This window comes from Ruditapes philippinarum, unplaced genomic scaffold (assembly GCF_026571515.1).
Source record: "Ruditapes philippinarum isolate M1 unplaced genomic scaffold, ASM2657151v2 ctg1349_1_1_1_1, whole genome shotgun sequence".
Classification (NCBI taxonomy): Eukaryota; Metazoa; Mollusca; class Bivalvia; order Venerida; family Veneridae; genus Ruditapes; species Ruditapes philippinarum.
In genome coordinates this window covers 387,903-409,178 of record NW_026852031.1, presented here as the reverse complement: position 1 = coordinate 409,178, position 21,276 = coordinate 387,903, and the positions used below count along the sequence as shown (strand labels likewise).

At 29.6% G+C, this 21,276-nt stretch overlaps 1 protein-coding gene across 4 annotated transcripts in view; it reads left to right on the top strand.

The window, feature by feature from the left end:
• Positions 1 to 20,432, top strand: part of LOC132747409 (protein Smaug homolog 1-like) — a 51,827-nt gene extending 31,395 nt beyond the window's left edge. For all 4 annotated transcript variants that reach the window (XM_060736801.1, XM_060736793.1, XM_060736810.1 and 1 more), the window contains exons 6-13: positions 1,576 to 1,662; positions 5,589 to 5,784; positions 6,170 to 6,258; positions 6,670 to 6,779; positions 7,671 to 7,902; positions 9,971 to 10,139; positions 11,148 to 13,960; positions 14,974 to 20,432. In XM_060736801.1, the coding sequence (XP_060592784.1) occupies positions 1,576 to 1,662; positions 5,589 to 5,784; positions 6,170 to 6,258; positions 6,670 to 6,779; positions 7,671 to 7,902; positions 9,971 to 10,139; positions 11,148 to 11,176 (912 nt within the window). In that variant the 3' untranslated portion in view covers positions 11,177 to 13,960; positions 14,974 to 20,432. The remainder of the gene's footprint in view (positions 1 to 1,575; positions 1,663 to 5,588; positions 5,785 to 6,169; positions 6,259 to 6,669; positions 6,780 to 7,670; positions 7,903 to 9,970; positions 10,140 to 11,147; positions 13,961 to 14,973) is intronic.
• Positions 20,433 to 21,276: the final 844 nt, after the last annotated feature.

Sequence of the window (21,276 nt, the reverse complement as noted above, 5' to 3'; positions counted from 1 at the left end):
ACAAAGTATATAATGAGTTTTGAGGTTATAAACTATATATGACATGTCATCATGAATTACTGTATTATTATCTTAGATTATAGATAGTGCATACCGATGTTCTGTTTTAAGTCCGCACAAATATTGATCAGGGGTGGCAAAATTTTGATTCTGACTTACTTGATTTTTTGTTTTAACTATATTACAGCTTTACTTGCCTATATGCTATTTTAATATAATGTAAATTGTGGAAAAATTCACTTGTCTGTACAGACTGTTAGACAACCTTGGCAATACAGACAACTGGTATAGCAGCCCCTGTTGATAGTACTTAAAAGGCCATATTCATGTTCCTGTGTTATTTATAACCCTGTTACAGCATAATAATATATTGTTAAAGTTTTATTGAAGTTTCTATTTAAAGAAAGTTTTGTATTACTATGATGAATATATTGCAATTTAATATTGATGTAAAATCTGAAGAGTTAAAGGAATTTTTACAAGTGACATTGTAGTTTATATATAACTCATGATGTTTTTATTTTTTTATTCACTCAACAATAAGAAAAGAAAATGAGAATTTCCCTGACTGTGGAATGTTATTGAATTATTTCTAGCCATTTACTGGAACAATGTTGAAATATTAAAAAAAAATCTCATTTCAAAGGAAAATTCTTTCACCAACTAATAAAATCCTTCGTGTATCCTATATTTGTGGTGTACCCATAAATATACAGAACTTGTACTTTATTTAGGAGCTAATATTGATCCTTCTTCACAAGTGTAAGATTTGCCTTTAATTGTTGCATAAAATTTAATGTCTGATTTGTGAATATGTTCATGTCAGGGGAATCAAGTTATTTACGTTTGCCTTTGAACAAGTTTTAAATCATTGCAATGAAATAAAAGTTTTGATATCAAATACTGTTAGAACTTGTCCTGACTTCTTAGCATGCCATAAATTTATGACATTAAAACACTTGCCAAAAATGTATATATGCTATCTGAAACATAAGCTGGGATATTTTCTTCTTTTTATCATTTTTATGATGAAAGTTAATTCATCATTTAAATATTACATGGTAAATGATATACTGATAGACTTCCATTTTGATATTCACTCGGTCTACCCTGTAATTTAAGACCACTAAAAAAATTGCTTTAAAAGCTATCCTTTTGTTGTTGTTGTTTTTTTAGATCATTTTTAATGTTGTAAAGTAGCTTTTTTCAGAGAGCTTTTGTTAATAAACAAGTTTTTCACTTCCATGTTTTGTACTGATAAATTTAGTATATGAAGGGAGGGTAAAAATTGTAGGAAAAATAAGTCATTAATTAATTGAGAAATTTTCTTTCTTAGTCATTTACCTTGAGCACAAACTGCCCATGACAAGAGCATAGACAAGTGAAAGGTTTTTTGTTATAATAGTTAGGTAATTATGTTACCTTGAGTTATAATGTAGGTAACATTCTTGTTGTTATTGGTGATGGCATTTATCATATACTGGTGTGTTTGTTTGATGGAGAATGTTGACTATTTATTGTTTGTACTAGGTAACTACAGGCCTACCATCATACCTAATGTTATTCTTGTTTCAGAATGTAACCAAGGGTGCCAGAAACAAGATTGTTCTCAGTATTAAAAAACTTCAGGAACGACAAGATGTACTCCGCAATCTAGAACGGGTAAATTTATTATAAATACCACAAATACTTTATATATATACAGTAACTGGGATACAGTAATGAAAACTAACAGAACTGTGGCATTGTTAAATATTCATTATGTGAGGTGTACTGAAGGCAATGATTGGTGTATACTGATGTGTGGTAAAAATGGTTGAAATGGTCTCTCCCCTCGAATAGACTAGATTTATTAGCAGTTTTATTATATCACACACTCTGTTACACATCAATGCTACCAAATCAGCATATTATATTATTTCATGAGTGTGTATCCTTGAAAATAAACATGCTGTATTATTCCAGTTAAACTATTTCTACAGATCTGTGACTTCTCTGTCACACAGTGCAGGTTTCTTGTACTTTCATTAGAATAACAATGATTGCTTTACTTGTCAAAATATAAAATACTATTACCACTTGTGATATGAGCATCAGTACAGAAGTAGTTTTATTATGCTCCTTGAAAAATTTACTTTTTTTGTCTACTATGATTAATAGAGGTACTGGTATGTGTTCCATAATTCAATGGCACTAACCTATAGTTCTGCTCATACAACTTTTATTTAGTAACTGATGTCTTTTGATAATCAATAGATACATACACTTGATAGTTCTCTGACTTTAGGATGAGTAAGGGGTCACTGGTCTCAAGGTCACCTGTGTTAAAAGATAGATTTTTATACTGGCTGATTCCACCTTTATTCATTGACCAGTGTCTTTCATTTTTGGAAGATTCATATTTTTGTTGGCTGGAATTTGTTGCCACTAAGGTCAAGGTCAGCCATAGTAAGAATATATTTTTTACACTTGCTCAAACAGCCCTCATTCACTGACCAATGTTTAAAATATTTGGTATGTAAGTAACTTTCATGGTTCTTGGCATTCAGGAAGCTTCCATATGTCTTATTATAATATATAGATCTGTGGGATGATTATTTCCCCTTTCTAGTTCATACTACATTTGTATAATTATGTAGCTAAAATGAAACTGTCTGTGGATTAACGACTTGCCTAACAGCATGATTTTCCAACATTTTATCAATTTAGTTGAAAAACTGGCCAGCAGGCTATATATTGTAGTGTTACCCCATTACAAGTTTAAATATTTCATTCACCCTCTATTAATTATTTAAAGTGTATCAGAGCAGAACTGCCTGTATTGAGTAAAAAATGTCATGATAAATAAAAAAAACTTTGGGTCTATATTGATAATGTTTCATACATGAATAAATGTCATGTCATAAAAAGTGATGAGGTTACTCTCTACTGGGTGGTGTAATATATCCTCCTATATGTTTATATGATTGGTATTTAATATCATCAGTATCATCATTTAAATAATGTTTTAAAAGTGAGAAATATGGTTGTTCTTGTTCTTGTTAAATCATCTTTATAAATAGTTTCTGTTTAGCATCTTGCCATAGTATGATAAGATAATTTAGTCCAAACATGATTGTCTCCCCTGATTTCATATACAGTAATTGAAGTAACTAAACTATACTGTTCTGATCTCTCTGCATAATTTTTTCTTCAATTCGAAAGTACAAGAAAGGATAATTATGTTATCTAAAATATTTAAAACTTGAGTGGCCTTGCAAACAATAGAAATTCTTAGAACGTTTTATCAAGATATTGACAAAAGTTTTATCAAGATATTATATTGGCTGTGCTAATAAAGTAAATATAACACTGTACTAGTTTTCAGTATTTAAGATATATTGTTCAATATTCTTAATTTCACATGTCTGATTCACTGTGTCAGTATATGTAGATTTGCTGCTGTAATCAGTATTTTGCATTTGTCAGTATTTCTATATTTGTCAGTATTTTATATTTGTCAGTTTTCTGTATTTGTCAATTTTCTGTGTTTGTCAGTTTTCTGTATTTGTCAATATTCTATATTTGCAATATTCTATATTTGTCAGTATTCTATATTTGTTAGTATTCTGTATTTATCAGTAGTTCTGTATTTGTCAGTATTTCTGTATTTGTCAGGATATGACAAGAGGCTGGTTCTATGTTTGTCAGTATTCCATATTTATCAGGATATAACAGAGGCTGGTTCTATGTTTGTCAGTATTCCATATTTATCAGAATATAACAGAGGCTGGTTCTATAAATTTATATTTATCAGGATATAACAGACTGATTCTATATTCTATATTTATCAGGATGTAACAGAGGCTTGTTCTATAAGAATTCTATATTTATTAGGATATAACAGAGGCTGGTTCTGTATTCTATATTTATCAGGACATACCAGAGGCTGGTTCTGTATTCTATATTTATCAGGACATACCAGAGGCTGGTCCTATATTCTATATTTGTCAGGATGTAACATGCTTGTTCTACAAGTATTCTATATTTATCTGGATATAACAGTGGTGGTTCTATATTCTATAATTATCAGGATGTAACAGAGGCTGGTTCTATGTTTGTCAGTATTCCATATTTATCAGGATATAACAGAGGCTGGTTTTATAAATTTATATTTATCAGGATATAACAGACTGGTTCTATATTCTATATTTATCAGGATGTTACAGAGGCTAACCGCTTGTTCTATAAGAATTCTATATTTATTAGGATATAACAGAGGCTGGTTCTGTATTCTATATTTATCAGGACATAACATAGGCTGGTTCAATATTCTATATTTATCAGGATATAACAGAGGCTGGTCATATATTGTATATTTGTCAGGATGTAACAGGCTTGTTCTACAAGTATTCTATATTTAGCAGGATAGAACAGTGGTGGTTCTATATTTATAAGGATGTAACAGAGGCTTGTTCTATAAGAATTCTATATTTATCAGGATAAAATAGAGACTGGTTGTATATTTGTCAGTATTCTATATTTATCAGGACATACCAGAGGCTGGTTCTTTATTCTATGTTTATCAGGATATAACAGAGGCTGGTTCTATATTCTATATTTATCAGGATGTAACAGAGGCTTGTTCTACAATTATTCTATATTTATCAGGTTATAACAGACGCTGGTTCTATATTCATCAGGATATAACAGAGGCTGGTTCTATATTTATCAGGATATAACAGAGGCTGGTTCTATATTTATCAGGATATAACAGAGGCTGGTTTTATCAGTATTTTATATTTATCAGAATATAACAGAGGCTGGTTCTATAAGTATTCTATATTTATCAGGATATACCAGTGGCTGGTTCTATCAGTATTCTATATTTATCAGGATATAACAGAGACTGGTTCTATAAGTATTCTATATTTATCAGGATATAACAGAGGCTGGTTCTATATTCTATATTTATCAGGATATAACAGAGGCTGGTTCTATATTTATCAGGATATAACAAGGCTGGTTCTATATTTTATATTTGTCAGGATATAACAGAGGCTGGTTTTATCAATATTCTATATTTATCAGGATATAACAGAGGCCGGTTCTATATTTTATATATATCAGAATTAGCAGAGACTGGCACTATATTCTATATTTATCTGGATGTAACAGAGGCTGGTTCTTTGTTTTATATTTATCAGGATATAACAGAGGCTGGTTCTACATTCTATATTTATCAGGATATAACAGGCTGGTTCTATATTGTATATTTATCATGATATAACAGGCTGGTTCTATCAGTATTCTATATTTATCAGGATATAACAGAGGCTGGTTCTATATTCTATATTTATCAGGATATAACAGAGGCTGGTTCTATATTCTATATTTATCAGGATATAACAGAGGCTGGTTCTATATTCTATATTTATCAGGATATAACAGAGGCTGGTTCTATCAGTATTCTATATTTATCAGGATATAACAGAGGCTGGTTCTATATTCTATATTTATCAGGATATAACAGAGGCTGGTTCTATAAGTATTCTATATTTATCAGGATATAACAGAGGCTGGTTCTATCAGTATTCTATATTTATCAGGATATAACAGAGGCTGGTTCTATCAAGAGTTGTATCACTGAGATGAGGTTAATGCTCAACACTCCACTTAAAGCGTTCCACAAGGTAGACACAGATACCCCCGCTTCCCTCAACTCTCCGGGCTCCGCTGGTGATGCTGACAATACCATACAGGAGGGAGATATTCCTGGCCAGTTCACTAGACTTATGACTAAAGGTAAAGGTTTTGTCAAATTTGTCCATTGTGGCAATTCACCTTGTGTAAGGCAAAAAAATAATTCAAGTTTAAACACTTTCATTTTTAGGGTGTTTTAAAGAAAAAAGTTGAGCTAATTTACTGTCGCTGCGGGCAAGTGGTTGTCATCATACAAAAACTTTAAATGTAGCCAATTATTCAAAGATTTTAAAAGTTATCAACATAAAAGTTGGAATACTTTATTATCATGACAAGGTGCAGGTGTGAGACTAGGGGCATAATTCTGAAAGAACTATTTTTGCCCTTATTAAATTTTTTACATATAAGCATTAATACTGCATGCAAAAAAAAAACTTTCTGTGTTTACCTATGCATAATGTTGACAAATCCGTATCTATATTTACAGTGTTCACACAGTTAATGTTGACAAGCCCCTATGATGATGAGGGACTCAACATGTACCTACAACTCATTGATAAATGCATTAATCATGAGGTAAACAAAAGTTTCAAATCCTTCTTCATAAAAACATACAAGCAAACCTAGATTATTGTGGGTATCTAAGATAAAATTTCATACTGTAAACTGTCATTAATTCACTAATATTTTTATGTACTAAACACAAAAAAATTTTGACTAGAATAAATAAAATGAATACATGATGTATTTTTGTTTCCATTATTTTATATTAGAATATTAAAAGTATTCGTGTAAGGTAACAAAGTGAAAGCTTTAGTCAATGTGACTGTGTCTAATAGATGATTGTGTTTAGTAGACTGATGATAGACTGTATTCCATTTTTATTTGACTCATTTTGTGAATCTTCTTTCAATGAACTTCTGTTTGGAGTTAAGAATCTATTTTTTATGCATACATAATAAAATGTGTTGTTGTTTTATTTTCCAGGCTTTCTCACAGAAACAGAAGAGGTTATTAGACTCATTTAAACAACAGGCAAGGAAGATCTGGCAACCAGCACCTGTTAAATACAGTTATGACAAAAAACCTAGACCAAAGTATGTCCTTATGTCTGTCCTAGGGTTTAATATTTATATGTATTTATACAACATTTGTAAATGGTAAATTCTTGAAGTTTCATTCTAGCCTCTAGAAATAATAAGATGGAAATGATGTCAATTATAACTAGACATTATTAAAAACAACATAAATTGTATGCCAAGATAGGTAAAATAAAGTGGTGATAAAATAAAGTGGTGATTGAATATGATAAATTTATGAAAATAAAATCCTTTAAATATTGGTTGTAATGTTATACAATGCCAGCATTATAGAAAGTTCTATTTTTTCATGGGCAGTTTGATTTTATTAAACAATAACATCAGTATGTTGTTCATAATTAAAGTTTAGATTAATAAATACTGCATTGTTTTTTACTAAAGAAAAAAGGAGATAATTTACCTGTCTAGTGACAACTGATTATATTGTAATGTTAACTAATGTTAAATTTCAATCTGTTTTGTGATAGTTCAACCCAGTACATAAATCAATAAAAACCTTAGAATCTTAAATCATTGCTAAAAAAATCACATATTTTTTGTGTATTATAATGTATTGTTACTTGTTACTTTATAGTCAGTAACTAAAGATCTAAAAAAAAAACATATAATTTCTGATTGAATTGTCTCACACAAGTGTTTTTATTGTATCAGGAAGGAATGATTGATTTCTTCCAGCATAAAAAGAAATAAATCACTTAAGAAAATTACATATAACAAAGATTGACAGTATCAGGTTTCAGAATTATTTTGTATTGTATGATTATACAATATTTTTAACTGCATGTGTTTAAAAGCTGAATAAAGCATTATATAATGATTTGTAATGGCAATAGAAGTAAGATTTTTTTATACGAAGTAAGTATTGAGATTAACTGTCTTGTATTTCAGTTGGGGTAATACATTTCCTATGGGTAATACATTTAATAGTCGTCCTATACAGAGAATGGGTGTAAAAACTTCACCCAAACCGCCTGTACAGCAGCAGCAGCAGGGTGGTATGCAGTGGAGTTTTGGAGCTAAGCGGTCTCTAGTAGGTGGTACAAACAGTACAGGGCATTTACAGTTACAGAGAAACAACTCTCATAATACAGCTGTCTTCTCACGTCCAGGAATTGTAGAGGTAAAGCCTTTATATGAGATTACTGTCTTTATCAGTTGGCCATACTGTTTAGTATCATTTCTAGTCGTCTTATAAATGGGTTAACTTAAAGCGAAACAGCATGGATCAGTGATTGGACAGCTGGTTCTTGGGGTCCATAGCTTAAGTTCGGCAACTCTCATTAATGTGTTTTCGTAAATTGGAATCGCCTTAATTATATGTATATTGATAGTAGGTATATTATAGTAAAATATAGTTTTGATAAATGCACTGTAATTTCATAGACTGGTGGACATATAATGGTTCATAGTGGTCATACATATACATGTATGATCAGCTCTAACTCTTGCTGCAAGAAGATGTAACCATTTTAATTGTAAACTGTTTCAAATTTCAGAATCTTCTGCAACCCTAGAAAACTTGAGAACCACCAGGGGAATTTCAACATTATGTTACATGTCATAAATAATGCTAGACATACCTTTGAAGTTTGTTTGTATAATCTGTAGACATTAGATAGTTGATGGTTAATTAACTTTGTCTGGCTAAACCCCTTGATGATATTTTAGATGATATTAATTGAGCAATTTATAGATGGAAATCAGTAGCCTGTGTGTATATCAGTCATAAATAATCACTGTTGTTTTTGATGATGACTTTATATTGTTCTAGAAGTAAGTTGTTTATAGGGTTACCAAATCAGAGCTGTAAACCAGACATTCTGACATAAATTATTTATATACAATAAAAGACAATAATTGATCAGTAAGGTTGATAGAAGCCCTGGTAATACAGTTATAAATATCTACCATCTTCAGTGTTTCCATCATGATTTTTGTCATTATTTTGCCATTATATAATATGTGAAATTCTAAATGTATCCATGAGGAGAAAATGTAAAAACAAAAAGATAAAAAAAATTTCTTTTATACTTATAAATATTGTCATTAAAGAAGAAAGTCTGTATTGCTTTGCACATCAGTCCTTAGTACCAGAACAATAGGTTCTTAGATGACTGTAAGGCCTATAGGTAACAGTAATTTTTTTTGGTGCTAATCATTAGTCAAGGGTTTATGTTGTTAATAAGACAATGAGGTTATCTCACAAGTGCCATTTCGTTACAACATCCTTCTGTTTTTCCATAGACCACAGCTTGTACAAGTGATAATTAGAGAACAGTTTGATGTTGATATTTCAGTATTGTAATGGAGTATTTATGTTGATATTTCAGTATTGTAAAGGAGTATTTATGTTGATATTTCTGTATTGTAATGGAGTATTTATGTTGATATTTCAGTATTGTAATGGAGTATTTATGTTGATATTTCTGTATTGTAATGGAGTATTTATGTTGATATTTCTGTATTGTAAAGGAGTATTTATGTTGATATTTCAGTATTGTAATGGAGTATTTATGTTGATATTTCAGTATTGTAATGGAGTATTTATGTTGATATTTCAGTATTGTAATGGAGTATTTATGTTGATATTTCAGTATTGTAATGGAGTATTTATGTTGATATTTCTGTATTGTAATGGAGTATTTATGTTGATATTTCAGTATTGTAATGGAGTATTTATGTTGATATTTCAGTATTGTAATGGAGTATTTATGTTGATATTTCAGTATTGTAATGGAGTATTTATGTTGATATTTCTGTATTGTAATGGAGTATTTATGTTGATATTTCTGTATTGTAATGGAGTATTTATGTTGATATTTCTGTATTGTAATGGAGTATTTATGTTGATATTTCAGTATTGTAATGGAGTATTTATGTTGATATTTCAGTATTGTAATGGAGTATTTATGTTGATATTTCAGTATTGTAATGGAGTATTTATGTTGATATTTCAGTATTGTAATGGAGTATTTATGTTGATATTTCTGTATTGTAATGGAGTATTTATGTTGATATTTCAGTATTGTAATGGAGTATTTATGTTGATATTTCAGTATTGTAATGGAGTATTTATGTTGATATTTCAGTATTGTAATGGAGTATTGATGTTGATATTTCAGTACTGTAATGGAGTATTTATGTTGATATTTCAGTATTGTAATGGAGTATTTATGTTGATATTTCAGCAAACAATAAAGCAACCAGTGACGCGTACACAGTCTGCCCCGTTACGTTCCCACGGTGCACTGTACGGTGGTATACCTATGACGGAGTCACAGGCAACAGACACCGAGATCAATGCAAGACTAGATTCTCTCTGTAGAAGTGTCACAGAATGTGCTTTGGCTGGATCAGGTATAAAAGTCAATACTTCCTATTCTTACAAATAAATTCTTCAGATTTTATTACCTTTAAAGTAACGATAACAAAGTAATGCTATAAATGCTATTTCTTGGGTTGATTAGTCATGATCTGCATTTGTGTGGCTTTAAATTCAAATGTGGTCTAAGAAAATCATTTGATCCCTACTATTTCTTAGACACATGGCAAGACTAAAATTTTGGGAGAGTTTTGAAATACTCATGTCACATTTTAAATATACATTTACATTATACATAATTATAACAATATACACTTATTTACAAGGATATTAAATGTTGATTGTCAGAGTTTTCAATAAAAAAAACTATTTATTGAAATTTCTTCATGTACATGTACTTTTCTTTTCCATTTAGCTTTTAGCTTTTAGAAAAAAACTAATTCCATAATACCTGTATGAAAGATCTATATTTGTATTATTCTTTAAGAGCGGATGGTGCATGCTCAAAATTTTTGCCAAACATTTAAAACTCTGAATATTTCATGTGTATGAAATAACATTCTATGTTACAACCATAACATTATAGAAACAACATAATTTTACTGTTTATAATTTTTTATAAAAGTATATCATTAGATATAGCATTGATTTGAGGCTATAGTGGTTATAAGTTCTCTGATGCTCTGTTAAACTATTCATAGATATATTCACATGGTCTCAACACACTGCCTACATTAGAGATGTAAAATTTGAATCACACAGTTTATAAACCTGTCTACTTCCTGTACTCGCAAGAAAGATACAAGTAAAAATATATAGCCTCCCAAGAAAGGTACAGTGATCAGAAGTATAATGTGTTTGTACTCGCGAGACAGGGTACATATTGAATTGTATAGGCTCGCAAGACAGGCTACAGTGATTTTATTTATATACTGTGAATCAGTTAAACAATGATCTATATTCTACTTATGTTACATCTTAATATTCATCAATTTTAATTAATTTTCGTATTGATAAGACATGTTTTTGTTTTGTAATTTCAGATGGCAATGAGCGGGGCTCGGCCTACTGACCAGCAAAAACTGTTGTTTTATATGATAAATCTTATAAATGAACACTAAAAGTGCTTTATATATGAATCAATGAGTGATAAAATATATGCTGTAAATATTGCGAGGAGAAATCCAACATGTTTAAACATTGTCTAACAATGAGATACAGAAACAGATCCTGTGTTGATGTGTGGAGGAGAAAATCAAGTCTTCTTCAGCTGTTTACAATAAAATGTTCGTTCAATGAATTTTAGAAGTGAAAATGTTAATCTGTGAAACAGAGGTAACCTCGACAAATTTTTCTGTAGATTGTTTATTATCAGGAGTATTGAAATACAGTACTTACAGTACTAATAAAATGAAATAGGGTAATGTAAAAGTTAAAATGATTATCTGGTAATTAAACACCTTCTGAGAAGGACATAATTATTTTTGATATGTTTCATCAATTAACTTTTCCTTTTCTTATAAGAAAACTAAAGACAACTTGTTTATAAAGTCATTTTAGAATATGCAGTTGTTTTTCTGTGGCAAGATTCAATTTTTGTTGCCAGATTTTTGAATGGAGTAAGATTCATGTATGAATTTTTTATGAACAGTAATTTCTGGTAAGTTTATAAAGAATACAGGTTAAAACATCATCAACATTATGTAAAATTACACTGACATTTTCTATGTCTTGTTTATACTTAACACCACTAATTGGTTATAGTGCTACAAGTTTGTATTTGTTTTTTAATTAAAATATAAACTGGCGTGGTGAACAAACTTTTTGTAGATTTACTCTATGACAGTGCTCAATACATTTTGCCACATTGTGTGTCTTTTTAATTTTTTTTAAATAATTAAACTCTGCACTTGTGATTTTTATCTGTGTTTGATTAGAAAGCTATGATGTGTATTTTGTCAATATTTCACAGATCACAATGTTCCACTTTCATTGAAAGTATCAGTTTTTAAGGTGCTTTTATGTTTCTAAATCAGAAGTTAGCTCTGTATATTTCAAAGTGAAAATAAATTACAATAATGTGATTAACTACTGATATGATATTGTCAAGGTGATTGATGTTTTCAGTAGAATACTGTTCAAGGGAGTTAACAAACATTTTATATAATCTATACCCGGATCTAAATATTTAAAGGAAAGCTAAATAATCTGTGGCAAATATTAGATGTTCCAAAAAGAAACTAAAATTTTGTTTTTTATTTTGTTGTAGCTTGGCATTTTTGTATAAATATTTAAGTGTTAAATTTTTGTTGTTGATTATTCTAAACAATCAGTTAATCTGATAAGAATTTAATTTTTCTTTTTAAAGGAGCTCCACTGCGGTCCAATATCCTAAACACATGAACTTTAAATTTCTTACATTTATCAACTGAGGCACTTGAAACAGAAAGATTTGTGAATGATAATTAAAACATATACTCAGAATTAAATCGCAGATTGTATTTTTGTGTTTTTCTTAGCCTGATTTAAGTGAAAAGCGTTGCAATGCTTTTCAGTTTTGGTTAATTTCACAATTAGAAAAAATACATTTGAAAAACAGAGAGAGTGAAAGATCTGAAATTTTGCACACAAGTTTTTGGTCTAGACCTACATCAAATGGAATATTAATGTTGAAAAATCATTTCTGGTCCTGTCATGTCAAAAAAAAAAAAAAAACCCAGTGGAGCCTGTTTAACGAAGGAGTGACTTTAACATGACATTCAAAACTTGTAAGTGTAGGTCTGGTGGTTATAATATATTTGAGTTTTGATAATGTAACATAGGAAAATGTTAGGGTAGACTTATTTATGTCATATATGTGGTGACAAGATGTTAAATGTACCTATTTATTTTAAAAAATCATGATGCAATCTCAATACAAATCTATTCAGATGTTTTTTCTTCTTTATTTTAACATCATAGTCTGGCACTTTTGATATCCTAAAAGATTAATGTATGGTAAATTAACATTTAATCATGTGTCATATTCTGAAAGACTAGTACTTAAATTCAATAAAAAATTGTCTTCTTACAATATTTTCAACAAGGCAAAAAAGTATAATCATGGGTAAAACAAAACAAGTCATATTGCCTTGTTAATTTGCTTTTGAAGTAATTTCTTTGTTTGTAGGTTCTTTGAAATAGAGAAAACTTTATTGATGTAAACTGATAGGTAGATAATTAACTAATGAAAACATCTTGCTCATCATCAACTTTGATAATTATATAAAATAATACTTTACACCAATCAGTATGCAGTAAAAAAATGATTTGTTTATAATCAGGTCTCACCTTATAGTGTTCAGTGTGGGATAGATTTAAGTTTGTCAACCATTTTGTAACTAGTCTGTGTTCATCTAATCAGACTATTCTTGGTTGTCAGCAATCTATTGGTATATAAGCTGATAGGTAAAGCAAGATAAAAAAACAACAACCTACCAACACTATAACTGTATACTCTAACTATGATATTACAACATTACTGATCATTATTTTATACTTATCAATGAAATACAAGTATTTGTTGGTGAGTTATGATATATATCACATCAAATTGGTTCAACTTTCATGTTTTTATTGATTCTCAAAGGCTAGAAGTTTGTGCGTATACCTAAATGTTCATATTTCAATGAGATATAATCCAAATTTATTGAATACAAACAAATATCCTCTCTTTATAAAAAAAAACAATGATTGCGTTACCAATATTTTTTTTGATCTCAAAAATTAATTTATACCTATAAGGTGTAACATGATATTCTTTTCTGTATTATTTGACTTTTAGTTTAGAAAAAATCTTGAATGCTTTCTAAGACAGGTTCATACATGTGACATCCCGGCGGGATTTAAAAAAATCCCGATATTTCGACACTGATCCCGATTCCCGATATTACAGCTTGAATTCCCGATATTTAAAAATAAAATCAACTTAAAAAAAAAACAAACACAGCACCTATATCTAAAATGTAAACCGTGCCTCCGGGCATTGATTGTTATCTGTCCATATCCTAAATTATAGCGGATTAAATGTTGAGTCGCTAATTGACAGCAAGGTGACGTAATAAACAGTTCCAATACCCAAAGTTATTCTCACATGTTTAACTTAACACGTGTCGTGTGTCAGTCAATTGACCTCTTTTGTAATTTGGCAGTAGGTATTACACGCTACGTCATCAAAACTACCCTGTAAATTTACATGTATGAATTCGGCTCAACCTTTCATTTTCTTTGATTAGTGCCGCACTGATAAAGATAAAAGGTGAGCAGAATCATTTAAAGTGGATCATTCAACAACCTGTTCGAGATGTCTAATTAACCTATTTTTAGTGAGTGGGTATTTTTTCTGTTTTGTTTAGGAATGACACAATCATCGAGGCAAAAATGTGGATTTAATTAAAGGAACGATTCTTGCATTTATTTTGAGTCTTCTACTTATGTTACGTAATTTAACTGTCATAGTCTTATGTTCATGAATAGTTGTTGCACGTTTTCAAATAGCTTGTAGCCAATATTGAATGACTGAAAAGACAGATATAATTTTTCAAACTGAAAATAATGAAATGTAAAAATGTGACTGTTTTAGAAATAGCCTGTATGACTACACTTATTTATTTATCTATTTATTATTTTTTGGTGAAATAAATTAATATTGATCAACAAAAAAATCATAAAAAGTATAATCATTTAATGATTTTGAGGGTAATATAGATTCTTTGAACCAAATGTGTCAAACACGCATTGAAATTCGAGTCGATGAAAAATCCAGTTTTGAGCCTCAAAATCCAGCTGAAAATCCAGATTTGGCCCATTTCATTTGTCACATGTATGCAGGTTATCTGCCAGTTTTCTTATTTAAAGATTTGCTATAAAATGGTTGTCTGTAAGTGCCTTATCATCTGTTGTAATAAATGGAATACTTCAACATTGTATATTCACAAACTTTTATAGATGTTATAACAGGCTTGTACTAATGTCCAAAAAAATGACCCAGTTTATTTAGTTCAATCACGCAACTAACACTTATTTTAACTAAACAGAAATTAAGTTATTTACAAGTTATTATGATGATGATGATGTATTGGCTAGTGGCTAGATATCAAAAATTAAGACAATTAAATTATTTTTACCTTTTGCTTTTGAATTCTGTTTTATAAACTGTAATTTCAGCAAATTTTTGCTAATATATAAAAGATAAGTTTCTGTTATAACAAAGTATTAAGTTGATAGCTGACAAGGGGCCGGTGTAAAGTCAATGACAGGTTTGCTTATTTTAATTTTAGTTCAATATGAAAAAAATAACTAAAGTTTTCATGATGGATTTCCTTGCAGATATTAAAAAGTTAAATACACAACACAAATGTTGAGGTTTGAGATTAAAAACAATGAGCTTTAGGAACTACAATTTAATAATTGTTTAAAGGGAAGCAACTTCAGCAAATACAGTTTAACAATAATAAAAGGGAAACATTTTTTAGGAAATATAGTTTAAAAATTCATAAAAGGGAAACAACTTTTGGAAATACAGCTTAACAATTCATTTAAGGAAAATATTTTAAAGAAATATAGCTTAACAATTAATAAAAGGGAAGGAAATTTAGTTTAACAATTTAAAAAAGGGAGACAAATGTATTACTAATTGCTGAGAGTATGACAAATTTTAATGTTTTAGTGAACAATTAATTATGTTAGATATAGATAAAAAAAACAACTGTATAGTGGTTAATTTTTGTAAGTTATCATAAGGTGCCATACTTACAACATCATCTTGTTTTATATGTTTGCTTTAACGTTCTTCACTTATATAAAAGTATTATTGAAATCAGGTGCTTTCTAGTTTTTTTTATACATTTAGTTGCTATAGTAAATCATCCCATCATTTACTTGAATTCAGATACCATATATTGATTAAGTTGCAGTGTTCTCATTTATTTTTTTTATTAAGATCTCTAGATTATTAAAGGACAATAGATTGTATATTTCTGTTATTTTGTAGTGTTTAATGTGCATGGCATGGTTTTACACTTGACTGCATGACTCATCAGATTTGAAATTTAAGAAATTAAGATTGACAAAAGAATATTTTTGTTTTGGCTGTATAAGGTTAGAAAACTCTAATAGAAATACAGAAATCATAAACATATACAGGATTACCTTAATTGCTGAAGGTTGCCATGGTTACACAACAAACAGTGAAAGAATTGATAATTCATGTAAGAATTATATTATAAATGATTATATTATCCACCTTCACCTAGTATCCCAAAGTTTGATATTTTTGTATTTGTGTAAATATATGAATACTGCAGGTACAGTTGTTAAGGTAACTGTACAGTGTATATATGTTTATTACACAGTTGTTAAGGTAACTGTACAGTGTATATATGTTTATTACACAGTTGTTAAGGTAACTGTACAGTGTATATATGTTTATTACACAGTTTGTATGCTTCCATTTATTTTAATGTATTAGCCTTTACCATGCCTAGAGGGACACCTGAGGTCTTCCTCCAGTAAAGCTGGAATGTCGCGATACAACCTATACTGTTTCGATGTGACGGAAAACCCGAAACAAACAAATTTACCATGCCAGCTGTATAAATAAATATAGCCATGTGAATTGAACACATCAAGATCAATCTGCGCATCCCAGCCGTCTGTACATGGTCTGAACTGGTGGCTATTTAGTCAATATACATTATAAGATTTACTCTAAAAATAGTTAAATGGTTTTGTCCAGATTGAAAGATGGGACAAATCTGTTTTAAGATATTTGGTGTGGTAAGAGTTATTACAGTATACTGATGTGAATGTTTGTTATTACTGACAGTAGTATGTCATACATACTACAATACAATGTTTCATGCTGTAGATTTTATTGTTCATTCTTTAATTTCTTTAAAACTTTTATTTGTTTTTCCCATAGTCAAAAGTAAAAGTACTATCTCCACATACACATTTTATGTATGCTTTTTTTATTTAGATGCTTGTGTATGCCAAAATTTAAGCAAACAGTAAGTTCATTTTGCTTTGAATGCAGTAGACAGTAATCATGTGTATATGTATAAATTATTGCAGTATAATATAGCAGAATCTTGCACATCATATAAAATATCCTCATCATTAACCACATCATATATACAACAAGGAGGAATACATCATTGTTTTTACATCATGGTCTCAGAGAGGCTGTATTTATTATATAAATCATGTGTTAACATTTGCAAAATTATTATTATATCTTATTTATTGGTTGGATATGTTCATACCAAAGTGCATACTATTTAATTTACAGTTTAATTTTGTTTTCTTTTCTTTTTATATTCTTAATTTGTATGATTATTACAGTGTGAAAGTTGTGTGATATGTATGTATGTTTTGAAAGAAGTTCGTGAAATTCAGAATAATGATAAGTTGACCTTTAACTTTTCCTTGAAATAAACACCAAAAATACAGATTTTAATTTAATTTTAAGATGAGAAGTTCTTTAGTACTTGAAATTTTAAACTTTTTCATTTAAAGTAGAAGTAATAATGTGAAACTGTAATAGGAAGAGAGGGTATTTAAAGGATAGGTATTTTAGTGTCCTGGAGTCATTGCCTTGACTTTGATGTGAAAGGGTAGTTACTCTGTTGTTAGTGAAGCAATGATCCTGACATTCTCTCCCCTTCTTAATGTTTTATATACTATATGTGTACAGTTGTTAATTTGTTCTCCTGTTAGATCCTCCCATTATCCTCTCTTTGACAGGGAGATTTCTTAATGTCTAAGATTCTGTTATATTGTATTCTGTAGATAGAAATGTTTGTTGACATGATTTTCAACATTAGTTAATTACCACTATGTAAGTTAGATTATATCAAGGTGATATTTGCTACGTATATGTGTAAAGAAAATATATAAGTATTATACTTACAGCAAAAACTAGCACGTACATGTAGATAAAAAATATTACCACAAAAACAAACTATATATAGTCTAATATACTGAAGTTATATAATGTATGTTTGAATGTTTAGTATTGACAGTTGATACAAGACTGTTACTTGAAAATAAGTTAAGCATTTTGTATATTATGTTTCAATTTGTGTGATCTCCTTATCAAGATTTTATTAATCTTGAAATTATGTGAAGAATGTCTTGATTGTTCTTCAAAAGTTGATAGAAATGTGAATTTTTATTAATTTCTAGTTCTTTTATTCTCAAGTTTTTCAGTTCACATTTTTAAATAGTATATTGCTACTCACATTTTCAAAGATAATTTTGTATTTTTGTAATGAAAGACATTTGATAATGAATACTCTGAGAGAGAACGCATTGTTTCTGTTGGACAGAAAGTTGTAAGAATTGAAGACTTGTGTTTGCATACACAGGAATTTTAGATTTGTATTCAAATGTGTTTTCTCGTAAAGAAACTGCCTTCAGTAAATGTATGTATGTAAGTTGGTTAAGCAGTGTTTTATACCAGGGTATTGTTGTATATACACAGAGTGACAGACGTAAATTGTATCCAACTTGTTGAACAGGTTTTTACATTAACATAAAAATTAAGCATGATAGAAAAATTTTTGTGTGACACAGCTCATTTGATAATGTGTTTAAAGTAAATACTGATCATTTTATAGAATGGAAGAAACACTACATTGATGTATTGAAAGTTGAAGTATATGGGTAAGAATAAAACCTAAAATCATGTATAAATGAAGGATATATGATTATAGTTAAAGTGTCCTAAGGATAGTTAGTGCTGGCCATAGATTTACATGTAAATTAATAGTTGTTCACTTCAGAGAAGTGTTGAAAAGCTGAATCTTATTTTATCAGTATACTAATTCTGTTAGCAGACTTAAATAATAAAGTTTTACACCATTTATCAACACAAAATACCATTATGTGTGTTCTGTTTTCCTAATTTTTGTAATTATACATTAATTTACTATTGAATGGTAAAACATGGCTTGATTTTAAACCTTTGTCTTGCTGCAATAGTTAAGCAGGTACATTTTATCTAATTTTAAATGTTAAGTACAAAATTGTTAATTCTGTCTACAACTGCAGAAAAAAGGTGTTTATATTGGTCAGTATTTAATCTTGAATGTAAAAATGTTATGTTATATTTCAAATTTAATTGTTGTTTAAAAGTTGAATATTCAGATGTTTTCATTACCTGTTCTCTTGTTTCATTATCTTACCTTGACCACAAGTTCTAGGATGACCTATATTAATATGTAAAGGGGGATTACTATGACAACCAGTGCCATCAGTCTTCACCAGTATTGTTTAGGTATTCCATACTTGAGATTTCATTTGTGGCACCAATGTTACATTTGAACTGCATTTTGCTCATCTTTTTCTAGTTGGATCATTTTATGGTGCTACAGGAATAAACAATGGAAAATATTTGTATTCATCCTCTCATTAACCAATTTTGATTAATCATCCCAACATTCTGGTTGTAGTTTTGGGAGGTTGTAAATTAATTTTGTTTGTCCGTTTAAGGTATTGGACCCTCAGAGCTAAAAAAATATACTTATATAATAGATTGGACTGATCATAAAGGGCTAAAATAGAGGTTTAAAAAACTTCATTTTGAAAACCAATGTAACACTAAATCTGGTGAATGATGTTAGGCCATCATAGCTCTCTTGTGGTTTTTTTTTCAAAACGTTTATCTAGTGATGATGAAAAAAAAATGTAAAAAAAGTTTTGACATAGAGTTACTATAGTTACTGGTTGTGTTTTTTCTAATATTTATGTTCGTTTGATACTTTTTATAATAATCATGTTGTGTTTGAAAGTTTTTAAAGTTTTTCTGTGTTAAGAATTTGTTACGATACAATTTTGAAGATATAAAAAATGGCAGTTAAAAGATTCCCTTGTAATTTTATTATCTAGGTTCAGATATCATAGCTTTAATAGTTAAGATTACAAAGTTTGTCACTTTACTTGTACATCAGACTTTTATATTTCTTTGACATATACATCTTACATTAATTTGAAATTGAATGTTTTCATTAATAAAGTGATAGAAATACAAAGCATAGGAGTAATAAAGTATGTGAAGTTATTTTTCTATGATTGTAATCACAAGATGACAATTGGCTGTTAATGTCACGATTAGTCATTAAAACATGAACATATAACAACATTAAAATCATGATGAGAATGTATGAGAAGCACAGCTTTATAGATATCTCACCATTTTGTATGATTAAATCCTCTCATAGAGTATGTGAACATTTGTGGGAATTGTTTTTCTCTTCTTTTTTTTTCAAATAAAATTTTAAAAATTGTTGTTGTAGTGTTGTTTGTAAATAAAAGGTTTGATATATATATGGACGCCTGTGGATAAAACTTCAGATAATAAACTGACACATAATTGTGGATTGATGTGTCAACATTCTGTGTGGATGTGTTTGAAATAATTATGCCCCCCTTCAAAGAAGAGGGGGTATATTGCTTTGCATTTGTCTGTCGGTCCGTAGACCAAATGGTTTCCGAGTGATAACTAAAGAAGGCCTAGACCTAGGAACTTCAAACTTGGAATGGTTATTGTTCTTGACCAGTAAATGGCCCCTATTGATTTTGGGGTCAAAGGTCAAGGTCACATAGACCTTCGTAAAAACGGTTTCCGAGTGATAAATAAAGAACGCTTAGGCCTAGGAACTTCAGACTTGGTTTGATGATTGTTCATGACCAGCAGATGACCCCTATTGATTTTGGGGTCAAAGGTCAAGATCACATTGACCTTGTAGGTAAAAACGGTTTCAGAGTGATAACTAAAGAACGCTTAGGCCTAGGAACTTCAAACTTGGTATGATGATTGTTCATGACCAGCAGATGACCCCTATTGATTTTAGGGTCAAAGTCATACGTCATCAACAGTGCATAAAACATGCGATTTACGAGGACATTTCACGCACTGTACCCACTCATCGCTGTCTTCATAAACATCATCTGTCTGACGGCCAGGACACAATTTACTCTCGTCAAAGCTATCATCTGTCTCTTTACGTTTCAGTTATTTTTCCAACTGTTTAATCCTCTTTTGTTCATCCATTTTTAGTTTCTTTTCTTCTTTTTCCTTCTTTTTGCGTTCTTGCATTTCCTCTTTCTCTCTTTTCTTTTGTTGTATTC